This window comes from Panthera onca, chromosome A1 (assembly GCF_046562875.1).
Source record: "Panthera onca isolate mPanOnc1 chromosome A1, mPanOnc1 haplotype 2, whole genome shotgun sequence".
Taxonomy (NCBI): Eukaryota; Metazoa; Chordata; class Mammalia; order Carnivora; family Felidae; genus Panthera; species Panthera onca.
The window spans coordinates 173,201,221-173,217,543 of NC_138339.1; the positions used below are offsets into that span (position 1 = coordinate 173,201,221).

Below are 16,323 nucleotides of genomic sequence, written 5' to 3' on the forward strand. Positions count from 1 at the left end.
AGACAACTGAACTTGGATGGGCCTTATTTTCCGCCTGCGAAAACATGGGTAAAAGCCACGCCGGTTTCTGCCTTTGCTTCCAGTTTTTGGTATCTCCACCCAGCCTCAGTCGGCCGCAATCCCAGTTTGGCCTCCGGGAGCTAGCTTCCCCTCCCGTTGTCCCACAGCCCCTGCGCGATAACAGGGGGTCGGATCGCGGACCCGCCGGAGCATCAGCCACGCCGCCGCAGGTTCCGGCACCGCCCGCACCTACGTGGCTCCAGGATCCAGCCCCGGGGGGCTCCCGGGACAGCCCCAGAGCGGGACGCGCATGCGCTCGGTGCCGGCCAGGCCCCGGCTCCGAGTAACGGACTGGAGCTCCCCCCACCGGAAGTGGGCGGCCGCGCGGCCAGAGGAGCCGGCTGTGCCGTGGCGGCTGCGGGCTGTGGGCTCCGGGTACGAGGGGCTAGCGCTTCTCTCTCCGCGCCATGGCAAAGGCCACGGACGTGGTGCGGCTGCTCCTGGGCTCCACGGCGCTGTGCTTCTCCCTGCTCGACGCCCGGACGGCCTCGGCGTCCAAGTCGGTGACGGCCCACTTGGCCGCGAAGTGGCCCGAGACCCCGCTGCTGCTGGAGGCCAGGTGGGTGCGGGCCGGCCCCTCTGCCGAGCCCAGCGCGGAGGGAGGATCGGCGGGGTCTCTCGGGCCCGATCTCGCCGTCTGCCGGCCCTCTAGCTCCCTCTCTGCTGCTGGGGCGCCCTCGTGCTGGGCGCTGGAGCATCCCCTCCACTCTGGCTACCCCGTGCGCGGCGCTCACTTGCAATTCCTTTTCCTCGCAGTTCATACTTTGCCTCACCTACGGTTTCTCAGACTTCAGGGCCTCTGTTTAATTCGTCTGGATCTCATTCACATTTAAGAAAAAGAGGAATAGGAGCTGGAGTGTGGGGTTTAATGCAGGCAATTCCATTGATGTGGGGCAGTTCTTTTAAGGAAACGTATTGGAAGCACCTAGTGTCGTAATAACACCAGTGATGAGCTTCCTGTGGAGAAGGTAGCTTCCCCCAAGTTGTTTCTTCCCGAATCTCCTCCATTGAAATTAGTTCATGTCACTTTGCAGAAACAAAAGTTGTAGCTATTGAATTTTGCTCTTAGTATTCTAGAGGTTAAACAGAATTTGGAAGTTCCTTTCATTGGTTAGGATGAACTTTTAACTCCCGTTGCTTTTGTCCGTTCAAAGAAACAGCTTATGGAACTAAAAAGAGACTCCCCATCACCTGGTACCACGTTGCATATAAAAAGATAGAAGAAGTTTTGTTAATTGAGATGTAATTAACAACATATTAATTTCAGGATTTCAGGTGTACAACATAACATTCAGTGTTTGAATCGCGAAATGATCACACCAATAAGTCTAGTTAACATCCATCACCTGACATGTATCCAAAAGGTTTTTTTTCTTGTGTTGAACTTTTAACATTTCTTAGCAACTTTCAAATATGCAATACAGCACTCTTCACTGTAGCCACCATGCTATACATTACATTCCCATGACTTATTTTATAACTGAAAGTTTGTACCTGTTAACCTTAAAAATAAAAGTTATTTTACCAGCAGAAAATGGATTTATTCGGGAATAATAGAGAATTGCAAATAGGGACAAGCAAAATATGGTATAGGGAAGTCTAACAAAGGAGAGGAACATTATTTTATGCAGAAGGAGAAAGCATGGAGGGGTGGTTTGGAACAAAAGTCCTTTGGAGAAAAGCAGGAACCCAGTGTGATGACAGTTTCTCTTTGGCTGAGTTGCAGGACTAGTCAATTTCTTGTAGGAGATGCAATGTACTTTCTTTCTCTGTTGGGGCCTGTAATTGATGATTCCTGTGGAAAAAGTTCTGATAGAAGTCTGTAATTGACGTTGAGTGGTACAGCTTCCCATACCCCCAGTCCACTTTAGTGAGGTTTCTCTCTAATACTCCCATTTCATCATTTTGATCAAAATCTTTCCTTGAAAGCATTGCTGACCAAAAGTCAGGTTTTTCATATTTAGTGGTTTTGTCCCTCAGTGCCAGAAAGGATCTTTCCTGATTGTCTTGTCCCTACATAGGAGGGAAAGTACATAACGGTTGGAAACCACGTAAGGCCACATTTGACTAACAGGCAAGGTTAGGAGGTGGAACTCTGAGGCACTTTCCATCTAAAGTCTGTATCATTTCAAGACCTTAAGTATTGGAGATCCTCTCCTAATTGGGTACGTCATTTTTATAAAAGTTTGACAGGCAACTAAATACAAAAAAACAATTAGGGAAAAACAGAAGAAGGAACATTGAAATTGTATGATGCTTCCGATCCGGGACCCTAGGTCAGAAAGTATCCAGCTGAAAGTGTTTATTGGCACTTAATTCCAATTTAGGGGAAAAAAGTTCTCCCTATGGGGTCCATTGGAGTCATGTATGCCTCCTGGAAGTCCTTACCTGTAGTAGCCAAGAAAGCAAAATAGTGAATACCGTAAGAATTAACCAAGTGCATTTGAGAAGATTCCGTGCAGGTAAAAACATGAGGCAATAACTAATGAACTTTTTGCAAAACTAGTGAAACTTCAAAGATGTATTAAAACAGTGTTGTTATCTCAAAGAAACCATTTGAAAATAAATCTTATCTAGTGATAAAGCCTGTAAGGTTGCAAATTCAGAAACCATGAATTTGGATAAGAATTCAGAATCAGATGAAAGATGAATTCTGAACCTTCAACCCAGCCCTTCAGAAAAAGCAAGTGAAAATTTAATTTGTCCTGGGATCACGATGAGGCTGTTGCTCAAAGGCCTAATCAAGAGAAGAGGTTTTCTCCCTTTCACAAAGTTTTGGGAAATGTGCACAAGAGCATTTCCTTTCTTTAATTTTTATTTTTTTAGTGTTTATTTTTGAGACAGAGCATGAGTGGGGGAGAGACAAGAGAGAGAGGGAGACACAGAATCTGAAGCAGGATCCAGGCTCTGAACTGTCAGCACAGAGCCCAATGCAGGGCTCGAACTCATGAAGGTGAGATCATAACCTGAGTGAAGTTGGATGCTTAACCCACTGAGCTACCCAGGTGCCCCTAGAGCATTTCCTTTCTACGAAAGAGCTGGTAGAAGCAATCAGTGAGGAAAAGGTATATAGGCCTGGTCCCGGTATGTTGAAAAAGCTGTATTGTCAATTGTCCTCTACTTTCGTTGCAGGTTACCAGATGGTGTGCAGGTCTGGTAGGGTTTGGTGATTTCTCCTTGGATTCATGTGAATCCAAGAGCCTATTCCTTGCAGTTTGGTGCCATCAGGATTAGCAGTTCTTGATAAGAGCCTTTTCAGCAAGACCGAATAGTCTTTGTGGAGGTGCCTGTTGCAGTTTCCAGCTTGCAAGATACGATGCTTAAGGTTGCTGTCTTCTAGGAATGCACTTTGAAAAAGATCACTCTACTAAAGCATGGTTATTTTTCATGGAAGTAGTTAGACCCTTGCAGTCTTGAAGTATATCTCCTCTTTTATCTACTGTAGGTCAAAGGAGGTACAGAGGCCAAGTGGATTGGGCATCTGTGACGATCTCAAACGGTGACAGTCTAGGAGTTTCAAAGGGGTGGAGCCAAGATTTAGAGGAACCAATGGCAGTGCTTTGGGCCAAGGTATTTTAGGATCTGTACAAATTTTTACAAGTTGAGTGTTAACAGTATTGTTAATATGTTCAAGTAACCCTGAGGATTGAGGACAATCTGCACCATGCCAGTGTTGTAAAACTGGCCAAACAGCACACACTTGTCAAAGCACCTGACCAGTAAAATAGGTTCCCAATCACTATGAAGTTTGAGAGGGTTCCCCAGTTAGGGATAATTTTTTCTAACAGAGAAGCAGCAGCAGCCTGTCTAGAAGGGAAAGCTTCAGTCCCGTGAGAACACATATAGACCATTACTAAAACATGTTTCTATTCATGTAGTGGGAAAGCTATATGAAATCCATTTGTGCAGACAGGTTTCTCTGGGTTCTGTTTTAGACAGGTGGGGCAAGTGACATAGGCACTTGTTGCAACCTCATTAACACTTCCCCACCAGTATTGGTTCATGAATGCCATTATTGTCAGTAGACCACGATGGTTTAATGCATGTATAGTGGTAAGTATAAGAACTTTAGAATTTCTAGTAGGGCCAGATATTTATTTGGTCCAAACCAGGGCTCTCCTTATTGAACCAACAATGACTAGATTTCCAATATTTTTCCCTTTCTGAGGCAATTGTTGGGTGTCGTCTTTCTGAATTATCATTTGGCAGAACATCTCTTTGGACCATAACAGGAGTCTGGTTATTAGTTTCTTTGAGAGTGGTGTTTTGGGCAGAAATATCAATGAGAAGGTTTTCTTTGGCCCCCAGAGAGTTGACTCTGGAATGGCCAGGAACCTTAATAATAAAGTAGCCAGCAAAAGTGTGGTATATAACAAATTTTGGAAATAAGAGCCATTTTAAATTTTATCCCTCTTGGAGGTAATGAAACCTTGTTTCCATAATCCAAAGTCATGAGCTATCCCAAGGGCATACCAGCTCTCAGTATAAATGTTTGAAGTTTTGCCCCCGGCCAAAATACAAGGATGCTTGAAAGGGATTCCATGATTATTTTGTCAGTGGCAGGAATGTCTCTGAAGCGAGGTGATAGCCCTGTGCCACAGGGTCAAATTGTTGGTTGTAATACCCTGTGTTTTTGGGTGAGTAATCCCAAGGGTATTCTCTCCCATCTCCCATACAAAGAGGAAAAAGGAAAGTTGATAATTGGATGTCTGAGCGCAGGTGGGTTTAATAGGCTTTTCTTTAAAGTCCCCAAAGCAAGTCTTTCTGATTTTTCCAAATAATAGGGTGAGGTTTTATATTTTTTAGTAAAACATATAGAGATTGAGCCAGAAGAGAGAAGTTTGGAATCCAGTTTTGACAGTAGCCAACCAGTTCAAGAAAAACTCATTTTTGGCACTTAGTTTTAGGTTTTGGAAAGTTTGGAAAGCCATGAAGTCTCTCTGGATCCAAATGTTCTGAGGTCAGATGCCCTAAGTATCAAACCTGAGTTTGAGCAAATAGCAATTTTTCTTTAGAGTCTTTATTTCCCTTTAAGGGCAAAAGTTTTTAACAGGTGGATACTGTCTTCCTGTAAAGTGGTTTAAGAAGAGGAGCAGAGAGGGACGCCTGGGTAGCTCAGTCAGTTAAGCATCCAACTTCAGCTCAGGTCATAATCTCATGGTTAATGGGTTCGAACCCCACATAGGGCTCCGTGCTGATAGCTCAGAGCCTGAAGCCTGCTTCGGATTCTGTCTCCCTCCCTCTCTCTCTCTCTCTCCCCTTCTCCTGGTCATGTTCTGTGTCTCGAAAATAAACATTAAAAAAGGAGCAGAGGAGCAAATCCTCTAGGTATTGTAACAAAGTAGATAGAGACTGCAGAAAACCTACCATTCAAATCCGCTTCTAAGGTTTGTGAAAAGTAAGAAGGACCCTTTGAAACTCTGGGTGGGGCATTACTGTCCTGGTGTATTTCCATTCTTCCCAAGTGAAAGCAACTGAAATACTAAAGAATGTACTGCATAGATCGACTACAGTGAAAAATTTGCATCCGGTGGGAATGGTTGTCAGGATATGGGTTAAGAACAACAGGGTGCCGAGGGATGACTGTCATTTATTGCCCAGAGGTCCTAGACAAACCATCCTTGGCTACTGGGTTTTCTCATAGGTAAAATAGGTGTATTAAAGGGAATGGTACAGGGGATAATGGGGCCTTGAGCTTTGTAATCTATGAGCTTGATGCCTTGAAAGGCTTCTTTATTTATAGGATATTCATTAAATTTAGGGGGATGTTTTGAGGAATCTATTTGAATCTTGATGGGAGGTATACTGTGGATGCTGCCAGTATCTGTTGAAGATGTCGCCCACAGAGGATGGATCCGACAGGGATAAATGATCAGTGTCCTCAGACTCGGCTATAGTGCTATCAGACTCAGAGCGAATTGAGGGTGTCAAAGGGTCATTTAATTTACCTGGCTGCCTATTTTTATTACTATGGTCAAATTCTAGTATTATTTCTCCTTTTGGGAGAAAGGAACTCTGGTATATTTTTCTAAGAAATCTCAGCCCAATAAATGAAGAGCAGCACAGCAACTAAGGAGAAAGGTATGTGTATCAGAGCCCTTAGACTAAAGGAAGTAGGTTCAGCGACTGTGTTATAAACCTGTTGAGGCTTATTAGAGACTCCCCACCCCCCATTAGAACCATTTTAGTACTCCAGGGCAGGGGCTGTTTTTAGCAGTGGGATTGAGCACTAAGAGTGTACGTCTGGTGTCAATAAAGACAGCTGCATTCTCAATCTTTATTTTGTAAGAGAAAGAGCATGAGCAGGTGAGTGGTTTCTCTGAGTTGATTAAGAGGGGAGACTGGGAAGAGCCTCGAACTCATCGGAATCCTGTTGTTGGGAATTAGGAGGACACTGGGAATATTGGCTACCTGGCTGAAGGTGCCTGGAGCACTTAAGCTGGTAACAGATTTTTCCCCCCAATGCCCTAGCTCTTTGCAAATAGTAAAAACTAGGTTTTGGGTTTTGTTTAGGGCCCTTCATTTGTTGGAGATGAAAATCAAGAATTTTAAGAATTTTGGGGGCACCTAGGTGGCTGAGTCAGTTACCTTCCGACTTCAGGTCATGATCTCGTGGTTCACAAGTTCAAGCCCCGCATTGGGGTCTGTGGTGACAGCTCAGAGTCTGGATCCTGCTTTGGATTCTGTGTCTCCTTCTCTCTCTGCCCATTCTCACTCGTACTCTGTCTCTCTCAAAAATAATGAAAACATTTAAAAAATTTAAAAAATAAGAATTTTAAGAATTTTATCAGTCTTTTTTGGGTGATGCATGTAGGATGTATGCAAGCTAGTTTGCCAAATTGACTGAATCTGGAGTGAACAGAGTTTCCCATTCACCTCTGGTCCTTTTCCTAAAGGAGAAGGATCAAGTTCAACCCATTAATGAATATAGAGTTAAATGCTACCTAGGTGGATTCAGCATCTAAGGGAAGACCAGAATTTAAAGACAATTTGTGGAGTCAATTATAATAGTCATGAATGGGTTCACTAGGCTTTTGTGTGCCAGCCTAAAATTTGTTCAATCAACAGGCTTAGGAAAAGCTACTGCAATTGCTCAGTGGAGATTTCCAGCAAGTGTTTAGCATTTTGCCAGAAGTTAGGTGTCAATTTCTGTAAATCCTTTTCAGGATATTCTCATTGGACTAGTTTTATCCGGTGTGGATAACACTGTGGGTTGTTCTATTTCTGTGGAAAATGGCATTGGAATTTTGATGGGGATTGCACTGAATCTACAGATTGTTTGGGTAGTATGAATACTTGATTCTTTTCATCTGTGAGCATGGAATGTCTTTCCATTTATTTATGTCTTTAATTTCTTTTATCAGTGACTTCTAGTGTTCAGATTTTTACCTCCTTGGTTAAATTTATTCCTAGGTATTTTATTCCTTTCGATGTACTTGTAAATGGGATTGTTCTTAATTTTCTCTGAGAGTTTGGTATCAGAAATGCAATAGATTTTTGTATACTGATTTTGTATCCTATCATTTAATTTGTCCTAATAGTTTTTTTGGTGAAGTTTTAGGGTTTTTTATATATAATATGATGCCTGTCTTCTTCAAACAGTGACAGTTTTACTCCTTCCTTTCTGATTTGGATATCTTTTATTTATTTTTCTCTTCTAATTGCTCTGGCTAGAATTCCAAATATTGTATTGAATAAAAGGGATGAGCATGAGCATCGTTGTTCCTGATTGTAGAGGAAAATTCTCAGCTTTTCACTGCTGAGTATGATGTTAACTGTGGGCTTGTCATATGTGGCCCTTCTTATGTTAAGGTTTATTCCGTCTGTACCCTGTCTGTGGAGAGTTTTTATTATAAATGGACGTTGACTTTTGTCTAATGATTTTTCTGTGTCGAAGTGATCATATGATTTTTATTTTTCACTTTGTTGATATAGTATACCATGTTGACTAATTTGTAGATGTCGAACCATCCTTGCATCTCTGGAGTAAATCCCATTTGTTCATGGTGTGTGATTCTTTTAATGTATTATTTGCTAATAGTTTGTTGATTTTTGCATCTGTGGTCATCAGGGACATTGGCCTGTAATTTCTGTGTGTGTGTGTGTGTGTGTGTGTGTGTGTGTTCCTTGGTATCAAGGCAATGCTGGCTTTGTGAAAGGATTTTGGAAGCATTTCCTCCTCTTCAAGATTTTAAAAGAGTTTCAGAAAAATAGGTATTAAATCTGTGAATGTTTGGCAGAATTCACCAGTGAATCCATCTGGTCCTAGACTTTTGTTTTTGGGGAAGTTTTTTGTTTTGTTTTGTTTTTTTGTTTGTTTATTTTGTAAGAGAAAGACCATGAACAGGTGAGGGTCAGAGAGAGGGAGAATCCCAAGCAAGCTCTGAACTATGAGTGCAGAGCCTGAGATGGGGCTTAAACTCCTGAAGCATTGGAATGCTTAACCTACTGAGCCATCCAGGTGCTCCTTTTTGGGGAGTTTGTTTGTTTGTTTTGTTTTTTATTACTCAATCTCTGTGGTAGTAATTGGTTCAGATTTTCTATTTGTGAGTCAGTCTTGATAGCTTATTGTTTCCAGGAGTTTATTTCTTTTAGGTGGTCTGATTTGTTGGTACATAATTGTTCATATTATCTTGTAATCCATTGTATTTTATGATATCAGATGTAATAAAATAGTTGTATTGAATAAAATATTCGAGCCTAATGTGTGTCCTCTTCCTCTGTTTCTTCCCCTGTTTCTCCCAGTTTGCATCCATCTGATCCCATTCTCTGTTCCAGATCTGCAGTCTAACTTCTTCCAATCTTGGATTTGTAGTTACATTGTCCTCATTTGTATTTGCCTTGAGTCTCTTAGAGCTGGAACTTTTGTAGGATGCTACTTCAGGTTCTTCATAATCTGACCTCCATCTATGTACCAACTGCATCACTTGTAGTGGAGAATTGCAGTTCCTAAAAAGTTTACATCCTAACTCCTGGAACCTATGAATGTTACCTTACTTGGGTAAAGGATCTTCACAGATGTAATTAGTAAGGGTCTTGAGACCAGATCATTGTGGACTATCTGGATGGCTGCTACATCCAATGTCCTTATAAGAGACAGAAGAGGAGAAGGCTATGTGAACAGAGGCAGAGATTGGATTGATGTAACCACAAGCCAAGGAACACTTGCAGCCCCCAGAAGCTTGAAGAGGCCACACCAGTACCTTGATTTTGGACTTCTGGCCTCCAGAACTGTGAGACCATAAGTTTCTGTTCCTTTAGGTTGCCAGGTTTTTGGTAATTTGTTACAGCTGCCCTAGGAAACCAATACAGACTTGATAAAGTGGAGTGCTGCTGTAAGAAATAGCTAAAAATGTAGAAGTAGCTGGTAAGTCCAGCAAAAGCTAGAAGGATTTTGAGAAATGTGGTTAAAAAACAAAAGCCTACATGCCTTGAGGAGACTGTTGGCAGAAATAGGGACATTAAAGGCGATTCTGCTAAGGACTTAGAGGAAAGCAGGGAGCATGGTCATTAATAAAGCTTCTGTCATAGAGAATACTTATGTCTTCGTGAGTAGAATGTTGGTAGAAATAAGAACATTAAAGGCTCTTTTGGTAAGAGTACAGAAGGAAATGAGTGACCTGTTATTGGAAACAAAGATGATCCTTGTTTTATAGGGGCAGAAATGGGGCTGAATTGGATTCTACAGTTGTGTGGAAAACAGAACTTGCAATCAGTGAACTTGAATAGCTAACTAAGGAGATTGCCAAGCAAAGCATTAAAGGTATCCCCTGGTTTTGCCTTGTTTATAGTAAAATGCAAGAGGACGGAGAGAAACTGAAGAAGGAGCTGTTCAGAAAAAAGGAAGCCACACTTGATAATCTGGGAGTTTCTCCTGCTACCCAGATGGCAAAGACTGTTAAAATGAGGAAACCCAGTGTTGGGGATGCATGCTTCAGAAAGAAGACCAACTTTGTGGCTGGTCAGTCTTTTTCTGTATAGGTTAGGCTTGTGACTCATGGGTCTATTCCACCGTCTCAGTAGAAGCCAGGAATGGAGGGGTAGATTCGTCCAGGATGGATCTGAAGAAGGTTTTTCTGGCATGATGCTGGTGAGATCTACAAAAGACCCAAAGGATTTTGATTACGTTGTATCAGCAAAAATGTTGCCAAAAGAGACAGAGACGGGATGAAATGAGAGAAGGCTGTCAGACTTTCGAAATTCCATAGGCAGGAAATTGGCTGATAAACTGCTTGGCTGCAAACACGCAAACATTTTTCCTTCAAGAAAAGGGAGTAATGACCCTGAGGGCAGAGCCGTGGCATGCAGCAGAGAGTGGAGCAGCACGCCGCTGAGGGTTCTGCTCACCACTTGAAACCTAACACAATTTGTCCTGCTGTATTTTGAACTTGTTTGGGACTGGTAACTCCTTCATTCTTTGTAATTTCTACCTTTTGGAATTGGAATATCTGTCTTTGGAATTTGGAATGCGTATCGATACTGCATTTTGGAAGCAGACAGCTTGTTTTCTAGTTCACGGGTCCACATACGGAGAATTTTGCCTCAGGATGGAGCGTACCCAGTGTCTCACGCCTACCTCGTCTAAATGATTTACATGATGAGATTTGAGACTTCTGGTGGTATTTACATGGGCTTTTGGTTTAGAGATGATGCCCTAATGGGTTGAGATTACAGTGGGGGATGTTGGGATAGAACATATGCATTTTGCATGTGGGACAGATGTGGATTCTGCGGAGCCCAGGGTGGACTTTAGTGGCGTGAATGGTGGCCCCCAAAAGACAGGTCTAGATCCTGACCTGTGGGACCTGTTGTGTTAACCCTGACACCAAGAATTTAGACTTTTTTTTCTCCAGAACTGTGAGAATAAATTTCTTTCTTTTTAAGCCACTATGTGGTAATTTGATATGGTTAACATAACACTCTACTATGGTCCTTTCTTCATTGATACCCTATTTGTGGACCTACCATATTACTTTCTCTTTGGCTGATTCTTTCACCTGATAAAACTGATGTCTTTCTAGTATGTTCTCCTAACATTTGGTCCATACTTCTGTAATAATCCTTATTGAAAGGTATGTATGCTGATCTCTGCTGTAAAATGTGAGCTGCAGGGGGTAAAAATCTATATTTTACCAAGGCACCGTGCACAAAAGTAGGTGCTCAACAAGTATTAGTAATAAGTATTAGCTCAGCAGAAGCAACGAGTATTTCTTATTCATACTTGTTTTCCCAAGGCTCAGTACATCAGGATCAGGTGCCCAATAATGTCGACGCAGTGGAAGGGACTTATATTAGGTAGTGTCTACTTCAAACCACCATCAGAATTACCTCTAGACTCTAGCTGTGTACCTGACCTATGGAAAACTGGTGTCCTGCCGGGGTAATCCAGCTAGGACGCTTAGTGTTACTTCATGCACTTACCTGTTCTGTTGTGAACAAATATAAATTGTCAGCAAGTCCTTTGTTCGGTAAACTGAACTCTTTCCCACTATAATTTTTATCTAGTGGTCTTGACTTTATACTTTTGAACCAAATCTCTCCTTTGTGACAGTGTAGCAGGCTGGCAGCCTATAGTTTCTTCAACCATTGCACTTCTTTTGTGTTTTCTAGACTCCATTATTCTACTCACATCTGGCTTTTAGTGTTTCTTTTAATAAAAATTGTAGGAAAATCAAAGAGGTTGAGGGGAATAAGTGTAGAATAGGAAGAATTGAGAACACTGGGTAGATTGAAGGAGCTTGGGAGATAGAAACTTAAGAGAACTGTTAGCTCTCTGTTTGGGATGCCCCCTTTTTTTATATATATATTTAAAGCATTCATGGGAATTTCTCCCTCCCCCTCCCCATCCTCCTGCCTCTGCCTCTGCCTCTCCTGCCTCTGCCTCTCCTGCCTCTGCCTCTCCTGCCTCTGCCTCTCCTGCCTCTGCCTCTCCTGCCTCTGCCTCTCCTGCCTCTGCCTCTCCTGCCTCTGCCTCTCCTGCCTCTGCCTCTCCTGCCTCTGCCTCTCCTGCCTCTGCCTCTCCTGCCTCTGCCTCTCCTGCCTCTGCCTCTCCTGCCTCTGCCTCTCCTGCCTCTGCCTCTCCTGCCTCTGCCTCTCCTGCCTCTGCCTCTCCTGCCTCTGCCTCTCCTGCCTCTGCCTCTCCTGCCTCTGCCTCTCCTGCCTCTGCCTCTCCTGCCTCTGCCTCTCTCTACACAGAATCTTTTAGTTCAGCCTAGAAATTTGAGTGCCTATTTTGAGCATGGTACTGTGTAGGAAGCAAAGATGACTGAGTATGTCCCCTACCTAATTTATAATTTAGTATTATTTGCTAGGGATGATTACAGGCTGATGAGGGTAAATTTTTATAACCTGTAACTTCCACATCTAAACTGAATTTATTCCACTGGTGTTGCTCTTGCCAAAAATATTTTTTGGAATTTTACTTATAACTGCTGTCAAGCTCTTTTGTACATATAAACATATTCTGTAGAAATCACTTTTTTTCTCTGTGGTAGAATTTTTTGGGAAACACTGTTATTTGGAGCTAGATGTATAAAACAAGTGAACAAATTGAAAATGCCAGTTTTTTCTTTTTTTCTTTTTTTTTTTTTTTTTTTACTTTTTTCAACTTAAGGCGAGGAGGAGCTGATTTAGATAATCTCTCAAGGTTATTTCTCTCTCTAAACTTAATGATGAGTTCCTGGCAAATTGCCTCTGAAAGTAAATTCTAGAAGAGTTCCGTAAGTGCTGAGAGCAGTGGTATGTTGAGGGAATAAGGGTATTCGAAGACTTTCTCAAGGTCTTGGAAGGCTTATACTTCGATGTGTAAATTCCGGCATCGAGAAGTTTGCGGACCTACCATATTACTTTCTCTTTGGCTGATTCTTTCCCCTGATAAAACTGATGTCTGTGGCTGCACAGCCTCTGAACAGGTCTGTAGATGTCTAGGCAGATCAGTTAGGTATTAGGTGGTGCTCCCTGCTTTGCTTAACGTTTTGTACCATTCCTGTCCTTTTCAGATCACACGTTCTGTTTATCCCATTATTTCCTCTGCTTTTAGCTTCTCTTTTTTTTTTAATGCCATTGAGTTGGACACCGTTGCTAGCAAGAACCGCTTACCAATTGCTTTGAATTCTAGTGCTTGTCCTGTTTATGTGGATGAATTAATCAGTTTTTCTCTTTAGTAACCAAACTCACAAGAATTACTTTGCATGTGTCTTGAATGTCCTTGTACTTCCCATTCATGTTAAGCATTAAAGTTTACCAAGACTCGAAAGATAAGATGGGTGATAACAAATCTGTACTGTCTGTTTGGTGCCTGGTTCCTCTCTAGTTTAAACGGTTGAATCTACTTGCTTTGGGTGTCCTGTGCTTTGTTCTATACGGAACGGAATATCCTCTCACTTAATTCATCATTTCCAGAGGTTTTAAATGGCTTTGGTCATTTTTTATGACTTACATTCTGGGGAAAAATCGAAGTGTCTGGGATTCAAGGCCAAAGACCTAATTCGATACACTAACTTCCTATTCGTTTTTTCATTATGGTATTTTCTCTTCTAAATGATAAAAAGATTGTCTACATAAATAAGTAACAAAATAAAAATAATAGGTAATACTATTTTTTAAAGTTTGAGAGAGTGTGAGCAGAGGGAGAGGCAGAGAGAGAGGGAGAGAGCGAATCCCAAGCAGGTTCCATGCTGCCAGCATAGAGCCCAGCTCAAGACTAGATCTCACGAACCAGGAGATAATGATCTGAGCTGAAATTAAGAGTCAGATGCTTATCTGACTGAGCCACCCAGGCATCCCTAGATAATACTCTTTTTTTTCATTTTTCTTAGTTTATTTATTTGAGAGAGACAGAGTGCGAGCTGCGGAGGGGCAAAGAGAGAGGGGGACAAAGGATCCAAAACTGGCTCTGCACTGACCACAGAGTGCCCGATGCAGGGCTCGAACCCACAAACTGTGAGATCATGACCTGAGCCAAAGTCAGACACTTAACCTACTGAGCCACCCACGTGCCCCTAGACAGTATTTCTAAAAAGTGTTTATAGAACCAATTTTTATAGAACACCAGGTTGTGTGTGTGTGTGTGTTACTTTTATATAATACTCCATCACGGTTATATTATACTTCTCAGTAATTTGCAGTAACATGGATGGAGCTGGAGAGTATTATGCTAAGTGAAGTCAATCACAGAAAGACAAATACCCTATGATTTCACTCATGTGGAGTTGAAGAAAACAAACGAACATAGGAGGAACAAAAAGGAAAACCAAGAAACTAACTCTTAACTATAAAGAACAAACTCCTAGTTACCAGAGGGAAGGTGGCTGGGGGGGATGGGTGAAGTAGGTGATGGGGATTAACAGTACACTCACTTCCCATGATGGGCACCGAGTAATGTATAGAATTGTTGAATCACTATATGGTACACCTGAAAGTAATGTAACTATGTGTTGGAATTAAAATAAAAACAAAAAATTATACTTCTCAGTGGTATTTCACATGGAGAAACAAAATAAATCCATTTTTTACTTATAGCTAATGAGGAAAAGCCAAAAGTGATTTCTTGTGCAGTCTTTTCCAGTCATGAATATATGCTTGTCTGTTGAGAATGATATCTGTGTAAGAATCATCCATTTGTTCTCTTCATTAAAATGAAAGTCACTTTAATTTTTGGAGGTCTTTAACCATAAGTTATAATTTGGTTCTAAGGTATAGTTTCTCATTTCATTTCTCATTCCCATCTATTAACTGATTACTTTTATTTTAATAGTGAATTTATGGCAGAAGAAAGTAATGAAAAATTTTGGCAGTTTTTGGAAACTGTACAAGAATTAGCCATTTATAAGCAAACAGGTAGGTGATGTGCATATTATAACTTAAAGGTTTGGATTTATGTGCATACATTAGATATGTCTATTTTTAACATTAAGGGTGAAGTGTAAATGCTTAATTGTGTTAGTAAATCTGAATATTAAATTTGAAAAGATGTTTTCCTATATTCCAAGCATCCATTTCCAAAAAATAAAGGTCTTAACGCTTTATTTTAAGAAAATTCATATAATTGACAGTGTTTGCATATTGTTTTATAATCAAAGAGAAATAGAAATTGTTGAATTATGGCTTTCTTTTTACCTAGATTTATATGAAATAGTATTACTTTTGTATCTAGTAGTGTTGATTTTTTTTTTTTTTTTTTTTTTTTTTTTTTTTTTTTTGGCCAAAATACTTGTAAGCTCTTAAAGAGATTTTTTAATACTTGCCTGTAACAAATCAGGTAATCTGTATGCTTTCATTTCACTATCTAGAAGATAGTTACTGATTCCTGCTTTTTAAATATGTACAAATATATATTACAAATGTGTACATACATCTATCTTTAGAATGGGCATGTGTTTATTAATGTATTCTTAGAGGTCAGTAGATTAAAGATAATGAAATTAGGTTTTAGCAGCACAGGTTAAAAGGTTAATTATTAATTATTATAAAGGAAAGCTGTTTTCCTGACTCTACAGAGAATGGAATAAATATTAATGTGGACCCCTCAAGAGCAAATTCTTTAGCCTGGTAGACATGGGGAGAACTTCTTACTATGGAGATTAAATAGTTTAGAGAAAATTTACTATGGTGATTAGTTTATGATTTTGTTCTGGAGTGTAAATGTAAGAGAAACAACAGTTTTGAATATTTTAAGTGTTCATTTATTGGACTCCTTTTGGCTCAAGTGGCCTTGAATTTCAGCAATTTGATGATTTCATGAGATAGGTTTAAAAAATAGAGCAGACATGCCTTTAGTGATACTTTAAACTGAAATCTTTTCAAACCAAGTAATTTGCTTTTTAAAAAAAACTTTTATTACTGAAAAGCTTCATTATTATCATTATTTGGGTCACAAGAGATACTGTGCACTGCTTTAGATACTGGGAATACAAAGATGAATAAATGTGATCTATGGTCCCTGGACCCCACAATATTGTGAAGGGGACAACAGAAGAATGTTAAGAGCTTCGCGGGATATGGACGACATGGAAGTGCATGAAAAAGGGCATGCAGTTATTATTTCAGAGAGAGCAGGGCAGCCTTTCTAGTGGTGAGTGTAGGAGTAGAGTCTGGAAGACAGGGACAGCCAGGTGGTAGGGAAGGGAAGAAAGCAGGAGAGAGGGTGGAATGCACAGAGGAATTTTGACCACTTAGAAGTCAACTTGCAAATCAATGGGAAACTGTCATTGATTGGCTTTGTATTTGCCCTGACAATTTTGGTTTTGGTATTTAAGGTAAAAA

General features: G+C 40.9%; 1 protein-coding gene across 2 annotated transcripts in view; it reads left to right on the forward strand.

Annotated features, from left to right (window-relative positions):
* The first annotated feature begins 364 nt into the window (after nt 1–364).
* The window catches only part of UGGT2 (UDP-glucose glycoprotein glucosyltransferase 2), a 189,188-nt gene continuing 173,229 nt past the window's right edge, over nt 365–16,323 (forward strand). For both annotated transcript variants that reach the window (XM_078432418.2, XM_078432421.2), the window contains exons 1-2: nt 365–619; nt 14,816–14,898. In XM_078432418.2, coding sequence (XP_078288544.2) covers nt 468–619; nt 14,816–14,898 — 235 coding nt within the window. In that variant the 5' untranslated portion in view covers nt 365–467. The remainder of the gene's footprint in view (nt 620–14,815; nt 14,899–16,323) is intronic.